At 35.3% G+C, this 22,378-nt stretch overlaps 2 protein-coding genes across 2 annotated transcripts in view; both read left to right on the top strand.

The window, feature by feature from the left end:
* The first annotated feature begins 555 nt into the window (after positions 1 to 555).
* LOC120427981 (prostasin-like) lies at positions 556 to 3,128 on the top strand. Its single transcript, XM_039592938.2, has 2 exons — positions 556 to 1,881; positions 1,942 to 3,128. Exons 1-2 carry the CDS (start codon positions 606 to 608, stop codon positions 2,304 to 2,306), a joined length of 1,641 nt encoding a protein of 546 aa, XP_039448872.1. The 5' UTR covers positions 556 to 605; the 3' UTR covers positions 2,307 to 3,128.
* Positions 3,129 to 10,747: 7,619 nt separating this feature from the next.
* Positions 10,748 to 22,378, top strand: part of LOC120427970 (muscle-specific protein 20-like) — a 94,585-nt gene continuing 82,954 nt past the window's right edge. The window contains exon 1 of the mRNA XM_039592926.2: positions 10,748 to 11,144. Coding sequence (XP_039448860.1) covers positions 11,121 to 11,144 — 24 coding nt within the window. The 5' untranslated portion in view covers positions 10,748 to 11,120. The remainder of the gene's footprint in view (positions 11,145 to 22,378) is intronic.

Here is a 22,378-nt window from a genome sequence, read left to right as displayed (position 1 = left end):
GCGTTTATCCTTTCAGCTTTACATCGGTCTGATGGCCGAGTGGGCTAAGGCGCCAGTCCTTACTGTTGGTGCTGGGTTTGAATCCCGTCGGTTGCAACTTTTTTTTTGTGTTTGCAAAAATTGTACATGCAGTGTGTAATATTAAGTGTTTATTTTGACGAAGGTGATGTGCATGCTTTTGCATGCGATTTTACCATCGGATTTTTTGCTGTGTAGTAAATTTAAATTTACATCTCTCCAAAGCGATTGACTCGAAACATTCCGAAAAAGTCGGTTTGATTACGCTACGACTGTTGTTCTATAAATCATGAGTACATGTGATGTCATGTCTACGTACGAGCTGATTGGGAGAGTCCTTCGCACGGTAAAAAATGCCAGTTCGAGGAATGTGATACGTTGATTGAATCTGATTGAGAGTATTTTTACGTCATTTTGTTGAGAGTCCGGATTTTCCTAAGTTGCAAAAGAATCCGACTTCTTATCACATGTTATTGTTACGTTGTTACTCAATCATCTCTGATCAAGCCAGTAAAAAGAAAGCTTAGCATGATTACGACTTTAGTACGATCGTGAGTGGCTTGGTGTAAGGAAGTGTTTCTACCACAATGGGAACCCTAGCACAGTTGATGATCTTCGTAGCGGTTCTATCGCTGATTGGTGCTGACAACGCCGACTTCACGTGCGGCACGCGACGTGTCGTCAAGGAGTTCTTGATAGTGGCTGGCAGTGATACATCCGCCGGGGACTGGCCGTGGCATGTGGCGATCCTTCATCGGGAAAGTCGCGACTCTAGTACGTACGCCTGCGGTGGAACGCTGCTGAGTTCGCAGTTTGTGCTGACGGCTCGACATTGCTTGGAAAGCCAGAAGAACCACCACATGCTGGGGCCCAGGTTGATTCTGGTTGAAGCTGGTCTCCACTATCGGGATGAGATCACGAGTTACACTCAGCGGCACACTGTTCACAGGATTCATCAGGTTCCGGAGGAGGATGGGACCAGTTTGCATGGGGATATTGCATTGCTGGAGCTGAGTACGGTGGTGAAGTACAACGATCATGTGCTACCGGCCTGTCTGTACCTCGGGGACGACCTTATTGGACGTACTGGAACGGTTGTAGGCTGGGGATTTACCGAAAAGGAGGAGTTATCTACAGTTTTGAAGTCTGCTCAACTGCCCGTCATCGGTACGATCGACTGCCTTCTGAGTAACAGGGCTGTTTTCGGCGATACAATCAACCACGACCTGATCTGCGCCGGACACCTTAACGGAACCACAGTCTGTAACGGAGACAGTGGCGGTGGACTGTTTTTCAGGGATAGTGGAAGATGGTTTCTGGGTGCGATCGTATCTTTTGCGCAGAAACGCAATGGCAGTGATCTCTGCTTCGTCAATGGCTACGGAATGTTCACAAAGGTACACACCTATCTGCCCTGGATCAGGAATGTCACTGGACAGCGATTTACCGTTCCCGCAGTAAGCCCGACCGCTCCAACACCAGTAATACGGTTCCAGCAAGAAGACAAGACCCTCTGCGCCAACACCGCCAACGGATGCTGTCCGGACGGAGTTACCCCGGCTAGTACCGGCTGCACGCCTTCCCGTCCAACGGTTCGCGTGGACAAACCGGCGGTAGCTCACGTTGGTGGCGTCGCCAGAATTCGTTGCGTTGCACAGGGTTATCCCCGTCCAACGGTGACCTGGACCGTAGCTGGACAAACCCCGAGCGCGTTCGGTAGAGCACGCGCTGAAGATCACGGGGATTACCACATCTTGGTAATATCCAATGTCGAAGCTTCAGACAATCAAAAGCAGATAAATTGTAATGCTAAAAACCGGCACGGTTCCCAGATGTACGGTTGGACACTGCCAGTGATGCAAGGTTTGTATTTGTTTCGTCCAAACCCTCGTTCAAACCTCAACAACCTCCGTTTTTTCTCAGGGCGATCCTCAAACATCATTGAAAAAGTCCCCAACCAAGTTTATCAAGTGGCACCGACCTACACCAGCACGGTGGGACAGCGACCGACAGTGAGGATAGAAGGACCGACCCACGTTCGGCTCGGCAGTACCGCTACCCTCCAGTGCAACGCTCAGGGTCATCCCAGACCGGAGGTCACGTGGTCCCTCGACGGTCAACGGTTGTCCTCATCCGGAAGGTACAGCATCGTGGAGGACGGAACGACGAGCCAGCACCGGTTGGTGATATCCGGTGTCAGTCGATCGGACAGCCTGAAAATGTTCAAGTGTCACGGACAGAACCAGCACGGCTCGATGACGTCCGGGAGGTCGTTTGTTGTTACGTGAGGAAGAATCTTTGAAATACCTTTCTAGAAACGAGATTAGTGAAATTGTTACAATTAGCTAGAGAGCAATCTAAAATAATTATATCTAAAAAAACATATTTGCCCTTTTCACATGTTAATCCAGGTATAAATATAACACTGTTATTTAAACTGAAGCTTTCAATTCTCTTAAAGCTACACTCAAACCCCGACGGTTTGACATCAACTGTTGTCAAACGAATTGGGTCACTTTTTAGTTTGACACCCCTTTTACACGGAGTTCACACATACTATCAAACGTTTGTTTTGATAGTGTGCGTGAGCACCAACCAACGGGGTACAAACTGAAAAAGTGACAAACGAAAAAGTGACCATTGACCAACCACCGGGGGTTGAGGGGGTTGAGTGAACTCTAAAGTAATGATTCGGAATTAGATTAAAATCTATAATTATTTGTGGATACATACATGTAAATAGGGCATAAAGGGTTTTGAAGGCATATTCTCCATATCCCGTTTCCTTTAGTATTATAAGATAGGTTAGCCGATTAGTTAAATTAGTTCAAAATAAATTCTTATAAAAATGTTGTCAATAAATATTTCTTTAAGTGCATCTCCAGCGCTGGGGGTAGACATCGAAGCAAATCAAATTTGCACCCAACGTCAACCCCACCGCGGTACCTGTCACGGTAGCAAATTTGCTCTCAGTTCTTCGGGTGTTCAGCCTGTTTGCTACCGCATCAACCCACTGAGAATTTAGGCTCGAGCCTCGAGTCGATCTGCCTGAATCGAGTCGAAGCTCGAGCCAAAATTCTCAGTGAGAAATGGAGTTATACACGGAAAAATCGAATCAAGCACGGAAAAAAATTAAAAGAAATTTAAAAAAATATTTTTTAAAATTAAAAAATTCAAAAAGTAAAAATAATGACTTTTAAGATAAAAAAATAAGAAAATTTAAAAATTTAAAAAAAGATTCAAAATAAACTAAAAATGTAAAAAAATATAAAACTTAAATTTTTGAAATTTTTTTGATTTTTTTTTGTAAATTTTAAATTTTTATTTTCTTAAATTTAAAAAAATTGCCATGGCAGCTCAGTCACACTTTTTTTAAAATGTTGGTACTACTGCGCGATTTTGACATTTCGGGCGTGCACCATTCGTTACGCCATCTGGAAATCTGGATAGAAATAAATAAATAAAAAAAGCGAAGAATTTTTTTTAAATAAAAACGAAAAAAAATAAGAGCAATTCCAGCCCAAAACAGGAATTTTTTAGGTACTTTTTTCTCGACCCTCTCCGATTTCAATGAAACTTAAAAAAAATCTCATAAAAGTGGAGTGTTTTTTTCTTTCAGTGTATTTTTTCGGAAAGCCCGTCAAATTTCCTACAAGTTTGTCTCTGACCACTTTTTGATACGATGCAACGGCTTCGAGATACAGCAATATTTAAATTACGTAATACAAAAATATTTAAAACACTTACGCTCTTCTCAAATGTCATTATCGAGTGTAACTGGCTCCATATACACTAAAATGGCTTATATATGCCTAGGATAACATGTCTACAAAGTTTCATTGAAATCGGAGAGGGTCGGGTACAACCGATTCCCTATTTGACATGGAATTGCTCATAATTAAAATTAAATATAAATTTTCAACAAATTAAAACAGATAAAAAATCTATCAATTTAAAAAAACATTATTTTAAAATTTAAGAATTTTTGATTTGTTTTATTTTTAAATTTATGATTTTTTAAATTTTATTTTTTTAATTTTTAGAGTTTTTGATTGTTTTGCTACCCTAGCGGTGGGAATGACGAAGTTTTTTTAAAATGGCAAATTTGATCTCGATATTTATAAGACGGGAGCAAATTTGATTTGCACCCCAACGCTGGAGTTGCCCTAATTTGCTATTATTTTTTCTAAACTCCGTAGTCCGTGTATGTTTAGTGGTAAAGACGGTAAAGAGAATTAGCCGAGGTATCAACAAACTACCACATAGAAATAGGGGTAGAATTGCCCATTTACATTTGGTGTATTGAATTAATAAAAAAAATGAGCTTTAAAATGGATAAGGACAATCAAAATAAAACCAATTGGTTTAAAAAAGCCAAGAAAATATTAAAAAATTGGTAGTTTTCACAAAAACATATTTTAAGCTAAATTATTACATTAAAATAGACCATAAATCACACCTTCTACCCTTTGCTTGCTCCCGAGCGCGTGTTTGTCCAATTTATAGACACTCTTGCTAAGTAGGCAGCAAGTTTGCGCGCGCAATTTCGTGCCTATTTTTAGTTCTCCACCCGATTTGGTGGCCATAATAAATATTCCAATCTACTAGCCGTTAATCATGTGTCAGGAATATTTGGACCAAAACGCGAGGCGGAGGGAGGCTGAAGACTGGCTGAGGGAACCTCCTCTTTGATGTTCAAGACTTTTTCACGCGAATGTTTACACGGGAGAAGGATCGCGATCGGGGAAAACCGTCAATTTTTAATTGATTTTTTTCTTTTGCGTTCATTTGGGAGTAGTCGAGGATTGATTTGGGCTAGAGATTAGAGGCAAATAGTCACTGTAATGAGCTTACCTTAGTCGCTGTTTACAACTTGCCAGAGTTATGAACACTTTCCAGCACATTACAGCAGGTGATTTAAAGCTTGTGTTTTGTTAGTACGGCCATGATCGCGAATGTTTCTAGCGCAAAACGTTCCAAAAATAGACTAAATCAAGCAAACAGTTTATGATCGTCACCTTCCTTGTTGGACGTTGGTTACTTTCTCTCTCTCGCACTTGGATGATTCACGTGTGGAAACAATCATCCCGTGTGTGTGGCCCACGCGATTTTCCGCGAGATGACTACATTTTTGAGTAATCTGATTCAATATGAGCTGGGAAAGGTGTTTTGTTGTTTTCGACGGCGTAAAATGAATTTCTATGTAGATTCTTGTGTTTTTTTAACCAACCAATCAAAAGTGGAAATTTTGTGTACAGTAAACATGATTTTGTTAAAAAAAAGTTGTCGAAAACTCTTGTAAATGCATTTTTCAGGTAAAAATTGCAATGCGTAACATTAAAACATATAACCAAAAAAACAATGTTTAGTGAATATGGCATAGCATTTTTGTATTTGAATTACCCCTACATATTTGGGGGCTGTCTCTAAAATAGAGTAATGAAAAGATTCTTAAATCTGTATTTTAAGAAGGGTGTTTTCGGTAGATTTGGTGTTTTCCATTACCATTAAGTACTGTTAATAAAAAATAGCTACATTCTTTAAAAATACAATTTTACAATTTTTTAATCACAAAAAAAATAATTTTGACAGAGTTTTTTTTGTTTTTGATATGTTTTAGTGACAACAAACTTTTAATCTAATAGTGCATGAAGACGTTGTTAATTCTTAACTATGATGTTTGAAAAATTATGATTTTTGAAATGTGTTGAAGAACTTGAATCAAATTTTAAGATCATATCTAGAGTTTTTTTTTATTAGGTCCTTTAAACATATGAAACACAATAGTTAATAGGACCTTTTCAAGAAAAACTGTAGATATAAAGATGTGAATTATTTGTGACTTTTTAAACGAGCATTAAATTTTAAGATAATTCTTTTTTAGGGTGTTTTATATATGTTGTCTTTTTTTTAGTTTCAAAAATGTTTAAAATCTAAATGATCTAAATATACCTCTCAAAATATCACTGAAAACTAGAGCAAATTTTCTCCAATTTTCTTTACAAATAGAACTTAGTTGGTGAGATCTCTGATTGCTGAGAATATCCTTGCGAAGAAAGAAATTTACGAAAAAAAACTACTTCAAGTTGTTACTCAATTAGCCATAATATTTCTATCGACAATATAATTTAGGACCTTATAATAAAGTTAATGCAAATTTTATTTCGAGAGCTTCTCTTCACTGTTTTCCTTTCTCTTCAATTGAAAAGGTCTATAAATATCTCTTTATGATAAAAATATTTTTTTCTTCTATATAAGTTACAGGTTAGGCAACACTTAGAAAATCAGTTGTAAGCTTATCAAAAATTCATATCTCTAAAACCAGATTTTGCATCAGCACGCACTATGGCTCAGAATATGTCTCTTTAAGTCCCCTAAAACATAGAAAAAATTGCAAAATTAAAAAACACGTATAATGGGAATTTAACTTTTAGTGGTAAAAAGTTGAATAAAAAATCGGACAATTTCCTTTTCGTGTGTCTATTTTTTCCGAAAAGTTTTAATAATAACCTACAACATGGCCGAACACACCAAATCGACCAGAAAATCCATCATACATTTACATACCCATTTTGTACGAAAATTGCATGGAACCTTGTATGGAAAAACTTATGATGCAAAATGACTTCTTTTGACTTTGGGACTTGTTTTTACCATATCTTGGTATTTGAGCATCATTTAAGTTTAATTTTAACCAATGTCACCCCCACTAAAGGGTGAGATTGGGTAAATTTTCAAACGATTGGCATTTAAGGTAGAGTTCATCAAATTCCACCATAACTTGGGAAAATGTTAGTAACTATCTAAGAACAGTTATACGTTAAAAGATTTTAGATGTTATTTAAATTGATTTTGTTGTTGAGAAATTACGAGAGGTGTAGGGTAGAGTAGTCATCAATGAGACACGGGGAACAATGAAAAAATGGCTCTCACAAGTCGTAGTTTCAACCAATCAGGCTCATATTTTGGGGAAAGGTGTGTCTACTGGATACACGTCTGCCATAATAGTGGCTTTGGTTATGGACGCTCCCTTGCAAAGTTATTCATAAATGTTTGATTTTGGGGTGTAAAAGTAAATTATGACTGAAAATTAAATTTTCGCTCATAGGCTGCCAATAAAACAAAAACTAATATTTCTCCAAATTTCTTTCGTCATTTCATAGGGCATGAGTTGGGCTACAATGGCCTTTCATTAGATTTGACCAAAATTAAGAATATACCCAGAATCCAGGGCTGTCTCATTGTTCCCCACTCTTTTCAGCCCATGGGTAACAATGAGACACTTTGATTTTTCTTCATTAAACTTTTCAAAATCTAGGGAAACCCTTCAAAACATGAAATGGAAGTGATTTTTGGCATATTTATTGAGTTTTGACTTCATTTAGCCAAAAATATAAAGTTATTTGGAATAAATAAATGGTTTTTACTAAATTTAAATACTTTTTAGTATAACTTTTGTTACTTGAAGTTTCAAGTTGGCAAAATTGCTTTAAATGTTCAAGGCAAGTCACCTGCAATGGAACAATACCAAAACATGATGTTTTACAAGAAAAGTATTGATTTTCGTAGAGTGTCTCATTGTTCCCCACCTGTCTCATTGTTCCTGCCAAGTGCGTTTACAATGAGACAGTTGGATAGCTCTGACTGTAGAGGTCGGATCGATCTCATATTTTGGTCAATGTTAGAACACATTAAAAGAAAGAAATTGCAACAAAAAGCTCATTAAAACATGCTGAGGAAAAAAATACAAAAATCGTTGAATGTTAAAAACCAAAAGTGTCTCATTGATGACTACCCTACCCTATCGTTTTTTGACCCATAGTCATCCCCACTGAAGGTACACGTAATTTTAATAACGTTGCAACGTTTGTTTTGCGAAAATCTATAGTACTGCTCTAATTTTTTGTGTCATTAGAGGGTGACGATTCTCGAGATTTTCAATTTCCCGGGAATCGAGAGTTGAGTTTTGCCATGTCCCGGGAATTCCCGGGACCCGGGAATTTTTTTAACTAGCCAATAGTGTCAATAACTTTAAAAGAAAAAGAAAAAAACGTTTCTTTTTAATGAATTCAGATCAATCAATTCATACTAATCCAATGAAACGTAAATTTAAGTTGCCTCATTATTTTAAGGAAATATTTCTACATTTAGATTTTTTCCCTCAATCTACAAATACAAAATCGTTTCTCGAGCCATTTTGGGACTCGAATTTCAGTTTAATGTTTAATGTTTACGAATCTTCATTCGCACTGATTGATTTTTCAAAAGTTGCACAAACTTTTTGTTGAACTTGTTATTAGATTTTTTGAAAGTAAAAAAAAAATAAATATGCAATATGGCATTCTGCAATATGATAAATAACGACTCAAAACAAAAACTTTAAGTAGATTTTTTCCTTCTTAAGGTCAACTGTAAATGTTCACAATTAGCGGACTTAGTGTCCGCTTACAAAAAATGCCTGATTTTTTATTCTTTAAGGCCATTGCAAATATTTTTCAAAGTTAATGTCGCCCCCCCACCCTCCCCTCAAGGTTGGCCTAAATAATCAGGGGGCAAAAAAAATATTATTTCGAAAAACTTCAAAATTTTAATGAAAATTAAAGTTTAATCAACTGAAAACCAGTTAAAATGATTTTTCCTGTGTTTATAATCATATTTAGCATGTTTGAACTCTTTTGAAAACATTTTAAAATTTTCATGAAAAACCAATGTACAGTCCCACGAAAAGTTTTTTTTTGCGAAAAAAAAAATCCTTCGATACCTCGATATTTTCAAAACTAATGATTGGAAAGCAACTGTACGCCTGTAAAATGCATTTTAAAACACTTTTTTCATCCAAATGTTGAAACCTAGGCTAGTTATTTCAATTTTAATATTTTTTTATTTTTTGCCCCCCCCCCCCCTCCCTCGACTTTGCTCAGAGCCGAGGGACATAAACTTCAAAAAATATTTGCAACGGCCTAAATATAATTTAATATGCAAAACACAAAATGACTTATTGGCATCAAAAAAGGCAATTACCTCGATAAAGCGAAATTGACTTACTTAGAATTAAAAAAAAATAGACTATGAGTTTTGCTATGCTCGAGAGAGAATATGGAAATTAAACTTATCTTGAAAAGGCTTTTCCCTCTTAGAAATAAAAAATATTTCATTTATGGTGTGTAACTGCTAATTATGCTTCAATGTTAATTTTGGGTTCCACATTTTTTGGTTACACTCAATTAAAGTTATTGGAATTTTTGAAAAGTTAAAATTCACACATTTAGAATAAAAAGATTAGAGAAGCATTGATCAATTCAATCTTGGAAATCGAACATTAAACATCCAATGTTCTAAATAATTTCGAATTTTTCAAATGTTTTTCTGATTAGTTTATTAATTTTGGTTCGATATTTATAAGTATAAAATTTCCCGGGAGTCTCGACCAAATTTCCCGGGAATCGAGAGGTCAAAAAATTGCCGATTTCCCGGGAAATTTTTCCCGGGAATTCCCGCTCGTCACCCTCTATGTGTCATAATTTAATCTTCAAAATTAAAAAAACTAAGCTTGAAATTTATTTATTTTAAATTTGTTTAAATTGTTTAAATTGCAGTCATAAAATACATTACCATTTTTGAGAGACCAATGCAAATTTCAAGTCAAGATTTTGTCTCTTCCTACCTAAAAATTTCCTTAAAAACAAGGGGCTATCAAATTTGCTTTAAATTTACATGTTTATAAGAAAATGATTTTCCACAATCTATTGTTAACTATTAAAAAATTTAACTGAAATTTGATATATACAGCATTCTATTATACCTTTTGTTCCAAAATATTAAATTAAAAATTCAGTTTTTTTACCCCCGCTCCCTGCACTTCCTGAAATGTGAGGGATTGTATCTTTCCAATGTTAAATTAATTTTAAGGTTTAATTTGTGTAAGAATTTGTTTTTAATATATGGAAAAAAAAGCTTTCCATGTATCTTAAACAAATAACTTTTTTGGACTTTGATAACCGTTGAAAAGGTTATAGCAAATTAAAAAAAAAAATTCAGCCTTAGTTTTTTTAGTGGCTTGGCCGCTAAAAAATTCAATTCATTCAGAGTAGGTTTAGTATTATGCTGAATATTATATTCTGAATTAAAATTCCTATTATTTTTATTTGAGTTGACCTTCTATCGTCTTTATTTTAAGCAACGTTTGTTCTAAGAAAATCTTTACATTTCTTGTTTTATGTTTTTCTTGTTCGATTTTTAGTATTTTTAGTTGCATTGATCTTGTTTAGTTTATCCATGTTTTTGATAGAATTTGGCTTATTCGATTACTTCTGGCCTTTTTAGTTTTTTCATGTTTTTACAGTAACTTTTAAATTGTTTTTTGCTTGTTTTTCTCAATTTTTGTGTTGAAAAACTGTAAATGTACAATTTCGATGTTTGACAAAATAATTTAACTGTCAAGTTGTTTGAAATTCAGAACATTTTCCAATTTTCCCTCTCACGGAAAGCGAAACTGTATACTCGGCTTTTTTTGTATTTCTTCGCTCTATTATGGTCATATTTTCCTACTTGCGCTGTGGTGCACGTACACTCTCCTCGTGTGGCACACGTGTGTACTTACAACGCGCACAACAACAACAACAACTCCGGCGAATCGGGCGAGGAGAGTGAAAAACTCATTCAATAAAACCACGAAAGCGAAGGCACTGATTTTTCTATATATATAACACAGACAACCCTCCATGAGTACAGGTATTTTGTTCTCATCCTTCGTCCTCGCCGGAGCAGCTCTCGAGATTTGTAGTTTTTATTTTTCGCGCGCGCGATTTCTCAGTTAAATTTTCAAGCGTCAAATCATCTGTGAGAATATTCAAAAGTGAAGAACGAAACGAGTGTGTGCTGTGGGAAAAGTGAATCAACTGTGAATTTTTCAACACAAATAAATCGAATCAAGTGATTGCAAGTGCGAAAATTCTAATCTGAAAAAAAACAAGCCAATTTGTGCCCAAAACAGTGTGCCAGTGAGATTTCCGGTTCGGATATACCCATTTAAGGTGACACCCGAGTCACCTGCCAACGGCTTCATCATTTTCCTCGTCAACTACCAGAACAGCAACAGCAGAATGCCGGGACGTCCACTGTGGCAGGTTAGTGTCGTTGGAAGAGTGATTAGAGCTGCTGCTGCTGCTGAGAAAAACGATTAAAATCGAGAAGGAAACTGGTTCAATTGTACACCTTGATTTGACCGTATTTGGTGGCTTGTTTTTACCTTTTCAGGGCAATCTGTAATAATTACAGTGTGAATTTGGTGTGATTAGGAAGAGCAGTTGGGGAAGTGATTAAGACGTATTAATCAGTTCGATTATGAAGGCTTTCTTTAGTAATCTGAAATAAGGGAGCTTGAGCTTTGAAGAGCTGTTTTAGTGATTAAAAAACTAAAAGGTGTTAAATAGTCATGAGAAGTTTGGATTTATGTTTACAAATTGAGAAAATTAGGTCACTCCACTTAAGTCTAGTGTGTTGAAACTCTAGAAAAGTTGATACGAAGCAAACGTGTTTTTATTAAGTAGAGAAGAAAGCTACCCACACGTGCCAAGCTGGAGTGTTTGTTTACTTCGGAAAATTGCTTTTGGGTGAAAAGAATCTAAACACGCAAATGGAAAAGATTTGAATCAGCTTGCATTGCTGGAACTTATTGGCACTTCAAACTAAATTGTGTTTCGGTCAGTTCAATAGGCTATTGCAAATATTTATCAAATATTTAACAATCCCTTTCAAACTCGACTCTAAAAATCAGGGGGCAAAAAAACTATTAAAAAATCCAAAATTTTCAATGGAAACTAAAGTGCAATCAGCCAAAATCAATTTATTATGCATTTCTTTGCGATAAGAATCATTTTCAGCATGTTCGGGTTTATTCAAAAATCATTTGAATTTTTGAAAATTGTGGATGTACAGTACCACATTTTTTCAGCTGAATTTCTTCGTCAAATCTTACCTTTTTTTAAACCTAATGGTTGCAATTCAATTTTTCCATTGAAATGTTGAAAATCTGGCTTGGAATTTCAATTTTGAATTCCTTTTCCCTTGACCTCGGGCAGGGACTCGGAGGGACAAAAACATTTAAAAATATTTGCATCTGCCTTTATATTTAAAAAAAAAACCTTATAGGTCTTCTCATTAGGAACGTTGAATCGTGAAAAATTGTCTTGCAATATTCAAACTTATTTTACAACTAGACTAAAGCCAATTTGCTGTATTTTTTATATTATGCTGAAACATTCTGGTGACTTCACTATGACCAAACATATCAATAATATTCTCTGACTGAAATAATGTCTTCAGCAAAGTCAACCACATAATGGAAGCAATTTAAAAAAAATGCTGCAATAAAAATTTAATAATTTGAAAACATTTATTCGAAAAGTTGACAACATCACCAACATTTCATACTTTAATATAAAAAATCGGACCGATAGTTGCCGAGCTATCCTCAGTTGGAAAATTCAGGCTTATTGGAAAACAATTTAAATTGTTTGCAATATTAAATAATATTGAAGCAAATAAATCCAATTTTCAAAGTTTGCTTTAACATGCAAACAGAGTATTTTATTGAGAAAAATGATCTACTTTTCGATTGAAAATTTGTTTTTGTTTTTCAAAATCATATTTGGATTTTTTTAGCCAATTTTCAATAGAAATGAAATTGTTTTATTTTGCAGAAGGGTGTTTCAGCCAAAAATAGAAATAATATTAATTTCTGTTTTCCGTAATTGCTCTACTTCCATCTACACTGAAATACAAAAAAGTACAAAATTGCTATATTCTAGAAATTTTGCCTCATTTTCTTATTAAGTAATTCCAAAAACACAATTACTAAATAAGGAAAGGAGCCAAAATTCTGAGAGTAAATGAAATTTCTAGAGTTTTTTTAAAGGTCCCATAAGCTATTGCGTTTCATATGTTATAGGACCCTTTTAAGAAAAAATCTCGAAATTTGTACCTTTTTTAAAATAAGTATTGACGATTTTTTTTCGAAAAATTAATCTTTTTGCGGTACAATACATCGGATATTTACTAAAATACAAAATATTTTATAACATACTCAAACATGACTATCAATGCAGAAAACTGCCTTTTTAAATTGTTCTTTAGCTGATTCCAATAAGTTTTGGAAGTTTTTTGGAAACATATTTTATTCCCATCTCAATTTTTTGGGCTGATTTTAAGCGGAGGAGAGGGGGGGTGACATAAACTATGTAAAATATTTGCAAAGGCCTAATTACCAAATAAATAGTTTTTTGGGAAATATTTTTAAACAAAAGGATTAGATTGATCCATTTAAAATGCGCATAGAAAAATAGGCTTTAATTTTTGTTTTGGTTTAAGCCACTTTTTGATATACCGTAAAACGGGGTGACTTTGATAGCCGGGGTGACTTTGATAGGTTTGCGATTTTTCCGCAAAATGAAGAGTACAATTAAAAAACGTAAGGAATAGTTCAGAAACATACTGACCGTGGTAGAGAAGTGTTCAAAGTACCTCAAGAAGAAGTTCTCATAAAATTTTGAAGAGTTTAAAAATTTAGTTAACTATAGTTAAGAAAATGTTAATGAAAGTCATTATTTTAAACTTCTCAAAGTGTCATGATTTTCTCAGTGAACATGATTTTGAAATCGGAAAACGGAATGCATTTTCGGATTCTTTGGACAATTTTCCACTAGGAGAAGGTTAAATATGTTTGTAAATAATAAATAATATGCATTTTTGAAACACAGTTAAAAAAAATCTTCAAATTTATAGGCATTTTCAGTTGAAAAAATTTCATGTAAAATGTGAAAACTTGTGATTCGTGCTTCGAATTCAGTATAAAATGCAATATAAATCGATAATTTTGAAAACAAAACTAGTTTTAACAAATTTCAGGCAAAATTCCGACTTTTTAACAATTTTACCTAAAATTTATATGTATTTTGTTAAAAAGCTTATAAACTTAGTTAACTTAACATAAACATTGATTTCTTTTCTTACAAACTATATCAGCGACTTTAGTGATGGTACATTTAACGTACAAATAAAGTTGGAACATCTTAAATATGATTTTAACAAGAAAAACTATGACTATCAAAGTCACCCCGGAATTCAAAATAAGAATTTTTAACGTAACTATTTTTCTAAACACTCTTGAAAAAACTTTTTTTCCAAAATAGTGCATGGACTTTGTGTGGCCTACCCCAGTACATGTTTTAAAAATAATAATCTTGAGAAAAACCTTACCTGTTGGAAAATATTCTAAAAACAAATTGAAATCCTATCAAAGTCACCCCGGTTTACGGTATGTTTTTTTCATGGTTTAATTAATTCTAGAAACAATTCCGATCACAATGATTATTAATTATTGTTCTGAAAATAGCACTTAAAAAATTCTATTTGGATATAAAAATTTGATCCAAAGACGAAGTGTAAACAATCAGTACTTCTTGCTTGTTCCTATAGCAAACCACAACTGTCATGAGCAGGATGGACTGATTGTTTGCACTTCGTCTTTGGCTCTTTTACTTAGTTTTGCTTGGCATCATGATTAGATCATTATTTGACAGTTTGATTAATATCAGGCTAACTATAACTTCCTCACAAAACTCGAATCTTGAAAAATAGCTGGCCCCGGAAATTGCAATACAGTTCCAGCTGCCAAAACGCTTATGCGCCTTTTTCATATGTTGGTCCAGATTTTTCGTAAAACCTCACTTAACATCATTTGATCAGAATTGCAAACATGATTGCCAGAAATACAGTGCGCTTTGAAAATTTGTTGTTTTTTTTGTTTTCAGAAATATTCCAAATCCAGAAAAAACTAAAAATATCTATGAGAACTTTTAAAATAAATTTATTACTATTTTTTCAACGATTCAACAGTATGATTGTAGAGTGTAGGTATCATAAAATGGTGTTAGTATTGAGATTCTAGAGTATAATTCAGGGATCAATTCAATATCGTGTCTTGGGACCGGCCCGTGGCTTAATGGCTACGGCTCCCGCCTCATAAGCGGAAGGTTCAGGGTTCGATTTCCGACCGGTCTCCTTGAAATTTTTCGACTGTAAATGAACTTTGAATATGAACAAAAAAACGCATAGAATCAGGCGGGATTCGAACTCACACCTTTGGATTGGGAGTCGGATGCTCTAGCCATTCGGCCACCAAGGGATTAATATTCCTTCAGTGAATTAATCCATAGTGGTGAAATAATGTCACAAGGTCATTTACTATATAATACAACAATCCCTTCCCCAACGATTCCCCTACACACCACACACCATTATAATCTATAAATAACTCGAACCGGTTGGTACGGTATGTCCCCGGCTTCTTCTTCTGCCCCTGATGGTTCTATGAAATGTGGGATCCGTTCATAGAATCTGTCTCATGCGGTTAATGCAACGCAGTAGGCCGGGCCGCTTTAATGAGTGTAATACACTTCGGGGGTTCTCGAAAGTACTGCAATCATTAATAATGACAAGAAGGAACTTGAGGCGTAATCTAACCATAAGTTCTTCCCGGATGCTTTGTATTCGATTAGATTAGATTAGATTAGATTAGGATCAATTCAATATCGTGTCTCATTTTTTTTAACAATCTGTGTCTTTTCATTGGAAATGTTCAAAGAGCATATTTAGAACTATGTTTTCCTATACTTATTCAATTTTAATGATTCAATTTTTATTTATTTCTGAGCTATATATACTAGAGTGTAACAAAAATGACTTTTTGGCGGGCATTCAGGGGCTGATTCCGGTGGGCGTACTGAACCCAAATCCCAAATATGAGCTTGATTGGAAGTAACAGGAGCTGGCGCTCCGCCCTTCCACCGGAATCAGCCCCTAACCACCGGAATCAGCCCCTGAATGCCCGCCAAAAAGTCATTTTTTTTACATCCTAATATATACAAAACCATCATTGACATTGCTTCAAGAGTGATTGACGCGATCTACGATCTTAAGTGATAACATGTTTTATATAGACCTGATCTATAATTTAATGATTTGCATCAATTGATAATCTTATAATGCGTCATTCTCTTAATATGGGTCAATATTACATGGGTAAAAACGACGAATTTTATATTTATTCGGATTTATTATTTTATCGTGAAGACTTCCATCATTTTGACAAAATTCCTTCTACAAGTTGTTTAGAATACACAGCAAAAAATTGTGTAAATTTCGAAGGTGTAATTTTGGAAGGTTAAATATTACCTCTTTTATGATGTAATTTTACCTCAATTTAGACTGAAAAAGCGACATTGCACCAGAATAGTGGTAAAATTACACATTTTCAGAGGTAAAATTACACATTTTTTCTGACATAAAAGATGTATCTCTTTTTAGATGTAATTTCACCATTATTTTTTTTATGTGTACCGTCCTACAATTCCTTTTGGTAATGATTATCCCATTCCTTGCAAAGTTATGGAATTCGTCATTAATCAATGATTGTTAACTAGGACGTCAATGATTGTACCACAAAATTTTGAATCACATTTGATTTAGACCAAAAATTCTTTCAGTGGCCAAGAAGGCAACAACCGGCACATGCTGATTCATTTTGGTGCAGGAATTCGTTAAATTGATTTAAATACCTTCACCTTAATGTTTCAAATTAACTCCTCAAATCACTTCCCAACTGACGTTGAGAGTCAATTTGATGCAATTTTATGCCCTTCTTCGGGGGAAATATGCAATGCAGATTTACCTCATGTAAATTCGATGCAGCTGCATAAAGGTACGTTAATGGCACACGATGCACCACCACTTACTCTATGTGTGCGTTTGGCTGCATCATGATTTTGTGCAGAGGAGCGATTAATTAATCCCTCCGAAGGTGCTCATCACATCACGATGATGATCACAATCGGGGCCTTTGCATGGCCATTTGACGGCTGGATGGACCACCACCACCACCCCCACGGTTGGGTGGCTTTTCTATTTGGTGGTGGCGGTGTTTGATTTTCAGTAATGATGGAAATTAGCACTATTTGTTGGTTAGATTGGTACGCGGCGAGGATCGCTAACGATGGGATGTAATGAACCTTTGCTGGGTGTTTGTTGTTGTTGTTGTTTGGTATTTGATGTTGGATGTTCCGTTGAAGGAAAAAGAATGTTTGACCGTTTGATGCAATGACTTTATCGGTACCTGAACGTTATTGAATATTTTTTTATATTTATTTGTTTTGTGCTCACTTACCATGTTAAATTTATTTCAACAGAACACTTTTTTAAAATGACAGAAAGTTTCTCATTTAAATTTCATTTGCTGCGGCATAAAAAGCAATAAAAAAGCATTTAAATTTCTCGGCTCATATTTTCATAATTCAACGAGGCGTTCTGTCAAAACATAAAATCATGATATCTCAAGCCTAAAACGGATAACTTATCCATCACCATTACAGAAACCCTGCAAAATTGCCTTTTCCACAGCCTGTCAAATGTGAGCCAAACGAAACGTTACAATTCAATTGAAAAAGCCAGACCGCAATAAAACTGATGTCTCTCTTAACACTTTTCCTTGCATTTTTTATTTTATTGTTGTTTTCCTTTTCGAATCACTTTTGTTTGTGGTTTGGTTATGCTTGGCATGCTCAGAGAACACTCTGTTTTGCTAGGCTTTTAATTTGAGAGTGCACATTATCATTACTCACACACAGTTTTTCTTGCATTTTATGTTTATTCCTTGTTCACACACACACGCCTTAAGAAAAAAAAGGTAACCATGTATTAAATGAAAATTGTACTGCTTGCACTCCCTCGACTTCCCCGGCAATGCTCACGCAAACGATCAAAACGATGAAACGGTCGATGCTCACTTGGCTAAAACAATTGAATTCATTAAAAGCAGTATAGGCAAAAATGTTTATGAACGGATTATGATGAGTGGGTGCTGGTTGGGAGCAGAAGTGGCCAGTGCTTTATGTGGCGATTGGCATGTTTGGGTTCGTCACTTGTGACAAGTCACTTTTTTCCGGGAAGTGAATATGATTAAATCATAAATATAAATATCATACACATTCTCGAAAAAAATCTCAATTACGAAAATTTTAGTAACCTTACATGTTTAGGTCATCGCTGAAATTTTCCAGTTATCGCAGATTCAGTGAAAAAAGTTGATTGTTTGCCGATTTCGTCAATTTCCCGTTTTCGCGCGCGCCGAAAACCCCGGATTTTTTTTTCAAAAGAACATATTTCTGAATCCTGTTGATGAACCTCGCCAATTTTTTTATATTTTATGTAAAATTGTCCGAGGAATCCGTTAAAAATATTTTCAGATATAGGCTCTTTGGTCCAGACACCGTCAAAATGGCATTTGATGTTTTCATAAGACTTTTTCAAATGTTAGGCTAGATTTTTGAAACTCCACATTATTTTTTCTTGGAAGTCAAACTTATCATCTTTTATTTGCGCCCAGGACAGCTGAAATCGGTTAAAATGGAGCGAAGTTATGATTTTTTTTTTAAAGTGGTTTTGTGAAAATCGACGCAAATTGCCATTTTTCGGACCACCCTAACATGGCGTAGGCCACCCTAATGGCCAAACAAAAAAATACGGGTCTTATTGTTTTGGCCCTCAGCAAATGTTTGACCCATATCGAAGCACTTTTATTTTTTTTTTCTTTAACTTTCATATGGAACTGCTGTTTATGGGTATCAAATGATCAAGGTTTTTTCATACATTTTGAAAGTACTCAAAATTGTCACAAAACTACGAATTTTTGGAAAAAAAACAAAAAAAAACGATTTTTTACAATATGGTTATCAAATGATCGGGATTTTTTCATACATCCGAAAGTAATAACACAAATTTTTGAAAATACTCAATACTTCCCCAAAAATACAAATTTTCGAAAAAAAAACAAAAAAATTAAGTATTTTACAATATGGGTATCAAATGATCGGATTTTTTTCATACATTCGAAAGTAAAACACATTTTTTTGAAAATACTCGAATTTTTCACAAAACTTAGAATTTTCGAAAGTATACTCAAAATTTAAGTATTTTACAATATGGATATCGAATGAACGGAATGTTTCAAACATTTCGATAATAGTTAAATTTTTCGTGAAATACTATTTTTTTTACAAAACTACGTATTTTCGAAAAAATACTTGAAATTTCAGTATTTATCAATATGTGTATCAAATGATTGGAAATTGTTCATACATTTCGATAGCAATAATATTTTTTTTTGAAATACTCAAATTTTTCACCAATCTACGTATTTGTGAAAAAAATATTCAAAATTTCAGTTTTATTATACGGGTATCAAATAATCGGATTTTTTGCAAACAATATTTTTCTTTTAATTTTTTTTATAGTACGTAGTTTTGTGAAAATTTCGAGTGTTTTCAAAAAAAATGTGTTATTACTTTTGAAATGAATGAAAAAATCCCGATCATTTGATATCCATATTGTGAAAAGTAATAAAATTTCGAGTACTTTTTCGAAAATACGTAGTTTTGTGGAAATTTTGAGTATTTTCAAAAAAATGTGTTATTATTTTGATATTTATGGAAAATCCCGATTCTTTGATATTTATAATGAAAAAAACATAAATTTATAAATTTGTTTAAATTTTGAGTATTTTCAAGAATATAGCTATCGAAATGAATGAAAAAACCCAGATCATTCGACACCCATATTTCAAAAACAATAGTTTTTAGTATTGTTCGGCCAGCGGCCGACTACGCGGGGGCCAGAGCCACCAACTGACCGATTCCTTTCAGCAGCAGACGAAGCGGACGACCAGCGGACCAGAGTTCGGAGCGGTTTAAAGAAAACACCGGATTCGAGTGCTCCGAGAGGCGACTTGCCTGCTCGGAGGCTTAAGTAGAAAGAGAACGATTTATTTCACTAAACTTAAAACGTAACATTTGTTCTTAAATCTAAGCACTAATCTTCTTCAATCACAGATCGTAAATAAACAAATGTCAAATCTAGCCTACGTTGTGTTTGTGTATCAGTGTGGTGACATTAGTAATTCACCAAACACACACTGCTTTGGCGAGGGGTACTTGTTTACACAGTACTAAGCTGCCCATGATCGCATAAATGTCCCATATGCATTTTCATCGATTTCGAGTTATTGATGCAGTTTGGTTCAAAATCGTATGCTCTTTCAAAAGAGCCTATAACATCCAGTACTTTGTTCTAGAAATCATGAGGAAATCCAGTTTTTTCGCGAAAACTTAACCCGTTGCCTTATGCATGGGACAAACTTCAAATGCGTTTTTGTCAGCTTGCTGTTTTTGCATATGGGACATTTATGCGAACATGGGCAGTAAGGAGTACTATGAATACAAAGAGACGAGTTGTTCCTTTTAATTCCGCTATATATTTTTAATATCTTGACAGATACGTATTTCGTCTACTACTTGCAGACTTCATCAGTGTTCTGTTCTCGACTGAAGGTTCATCGCTGGTGTATCCGTATTTGTAGTTACTGTAGGTACTACCTCCTTGTTCTTCTTTGGTGCCTGTATAGGTAACAGCTTAAACAGCCACGTTGAGCCGTTACCTGAATCCTTGTTGAGTAAACGTTTGTTGCCTGCCTTGAAGATTTCCAAACTTTCGGCGACAGCAAGCTTCGATGGGTTCGTGATGTGTCTTAAGATGACCGCGTCGCTAGTTGTGATGTTATGTTTCTCCTTGATGATGTGTTCAGCTACTGCTGACTTGAAATGGGGGACAAATCCTTTCCGTATTTCCTCCTTGGCAATTCTGACATCGGTGTCTAAATGTTCGCCCAACCTGGTTTGCAGCAATCTCTTAGTTTGTCCAATGTAGCTCATATCACAGTGGCCGCAGGATACCTCGTAAATGCCGGGTTTGCCTAAAGTCGGTATGGGGTCTTTCGTTGAACCTAAGATGGATTCCAACTGGTTGTTTCTACTGCTGAACACTAAATCGATGCCATATTTAGCCAGTTTTTGTCGTAATGGGCGTGTTATCCTGTAGTCGAATTCTACTGCTGCTCTTCGTAGTGGCTCTACTGGTGGTGTAAGGGTTGTGAGTGACGTTCTGTGGAGTTTTCTTTCCTTCTTATCGATGATTGCTTGGATAGTTGTTCATTTTTGAAACAGCGGAAATCAACGGTTACAGCAGAACAACTATCCAAGCAATCATCGATAAGAAGGAAAGAAAACTCCACAGAACGTCACTCACAACCCTTACACCACCAGTAGAGCCACTACGAAGAGCAGCAGTAGAATTCGACTACAGGATAACACGCCCATTACGACAAAAACTGGCTAAATATGGCATCGATTTAGTGTTCAGCAGTAGAAACAACCAGTTGGAATCCATCTTAGGTTCAACGAAAGACCCCATACCGACTTTAGGCAAACCCGGCATTTACGAGGTATCCTGCGGCCACTGTGATATGAGCTACATTGGACAAACTAAGAGATTGCTGCAAACCAGGTTGGGCGAACATTTAGACACCGATGTCAGAATTGCCAAGGAGGAAATACGGAAAGGATTTGTCCCCCATTTCAAGTCAGCAGTAGCTGAACACATCATCAAGGAGAAACATAACATCACAACTAGCGACGCGGTCATCTTAAGACACATCACGAACCCATCGAAGCTTGCTGTCGCCGAAAGTTTGGAAATCTTCAAGGCAGGCAACAAACGTTTACTCAACATAGATTCAGGTAACGGCTCAACGTGGCTGTTTAAGCTGTTACCTATACAGGCACCAAAGAAGAACAAGGAGGTAGTACCTACAGTAACTACAAATACGGATACACCAGCGATGAACCTTCAGTCGAGAACAGAACACTGATGAAGTCTGCAAGTAGTAGACGAAATACGTATCTGTCAAGATATTAAAAATATATAGCGGAATTAAAAGGAACAACTCGTCTCTTTGTATTCATAGTAATGCATTCTGCTAAAACGCTCAACCAAACCACAAGTAAGGAGTAGTTAGGATGGAGTGACCAATAGAGCTATCTAAGCCCGATCTCACACACACTTGCACACCATTTGTTTTGCTGGCTGGTACAAAATTTAACCTCACTTTTTTTCGTGTACGTACACGCAATACATACGCACGTAGATAACTCTATGGTTGGCTGCAACAAGTATTTTTTAGAAACATTGCATTTTCAAAATACAGGAAAAAAACGTATTTTTGTGGAAATTTTTATGTAATTATAGTTGCAATGGATAGCTGACATCATCCCGATTCCAAAACACCAAGAATATAAAAAGTCCTTTTTGTGTTTTTAATAAGGGAACATGAGTTGTAAGTTCACTAAGGAGACAAGAAATTTTGTAAAATCCGTGATGATAGGTACTGACAAAAATACACAGAAAGAAAAATACA

Source organism: Culex pipiens, chromosome 1 (genome assembly GCF_016801865.2).
Source record: "Culex pipiens pallens isolate TS chromosome 1, TS_CPP_V2, whole genome shotgun sequence".
Taxonomy (NCBI): Eukaryota; Metazoa; Arthropoda; class Insecta; order Diptera; family Culicidae; genus Culex; species Culex pipiens.
The sequence above is the reverse complement of the archived record's forward strand: the minus strand, read 5'-3'. Positions and strand labels throughout refer to the sequence as shown.

Excerpts from the sequence above, each read along its gene's own strand:
- LOC120427981 (XM_039592938.2), top strand. The coding sequence starts at position 606 with ATGGGAACCCTAGCACAGTTGATGATCTTCGTAGCGGTTCTATCGCTG. Across the intron at positions 1,882-1,941 it reads GACACTGCCAGTGATGCAAG|GGCGATCCTCAAACATCATT; the intron begins GTTTGTATTTGT and ends GTTTTTTCTCAG.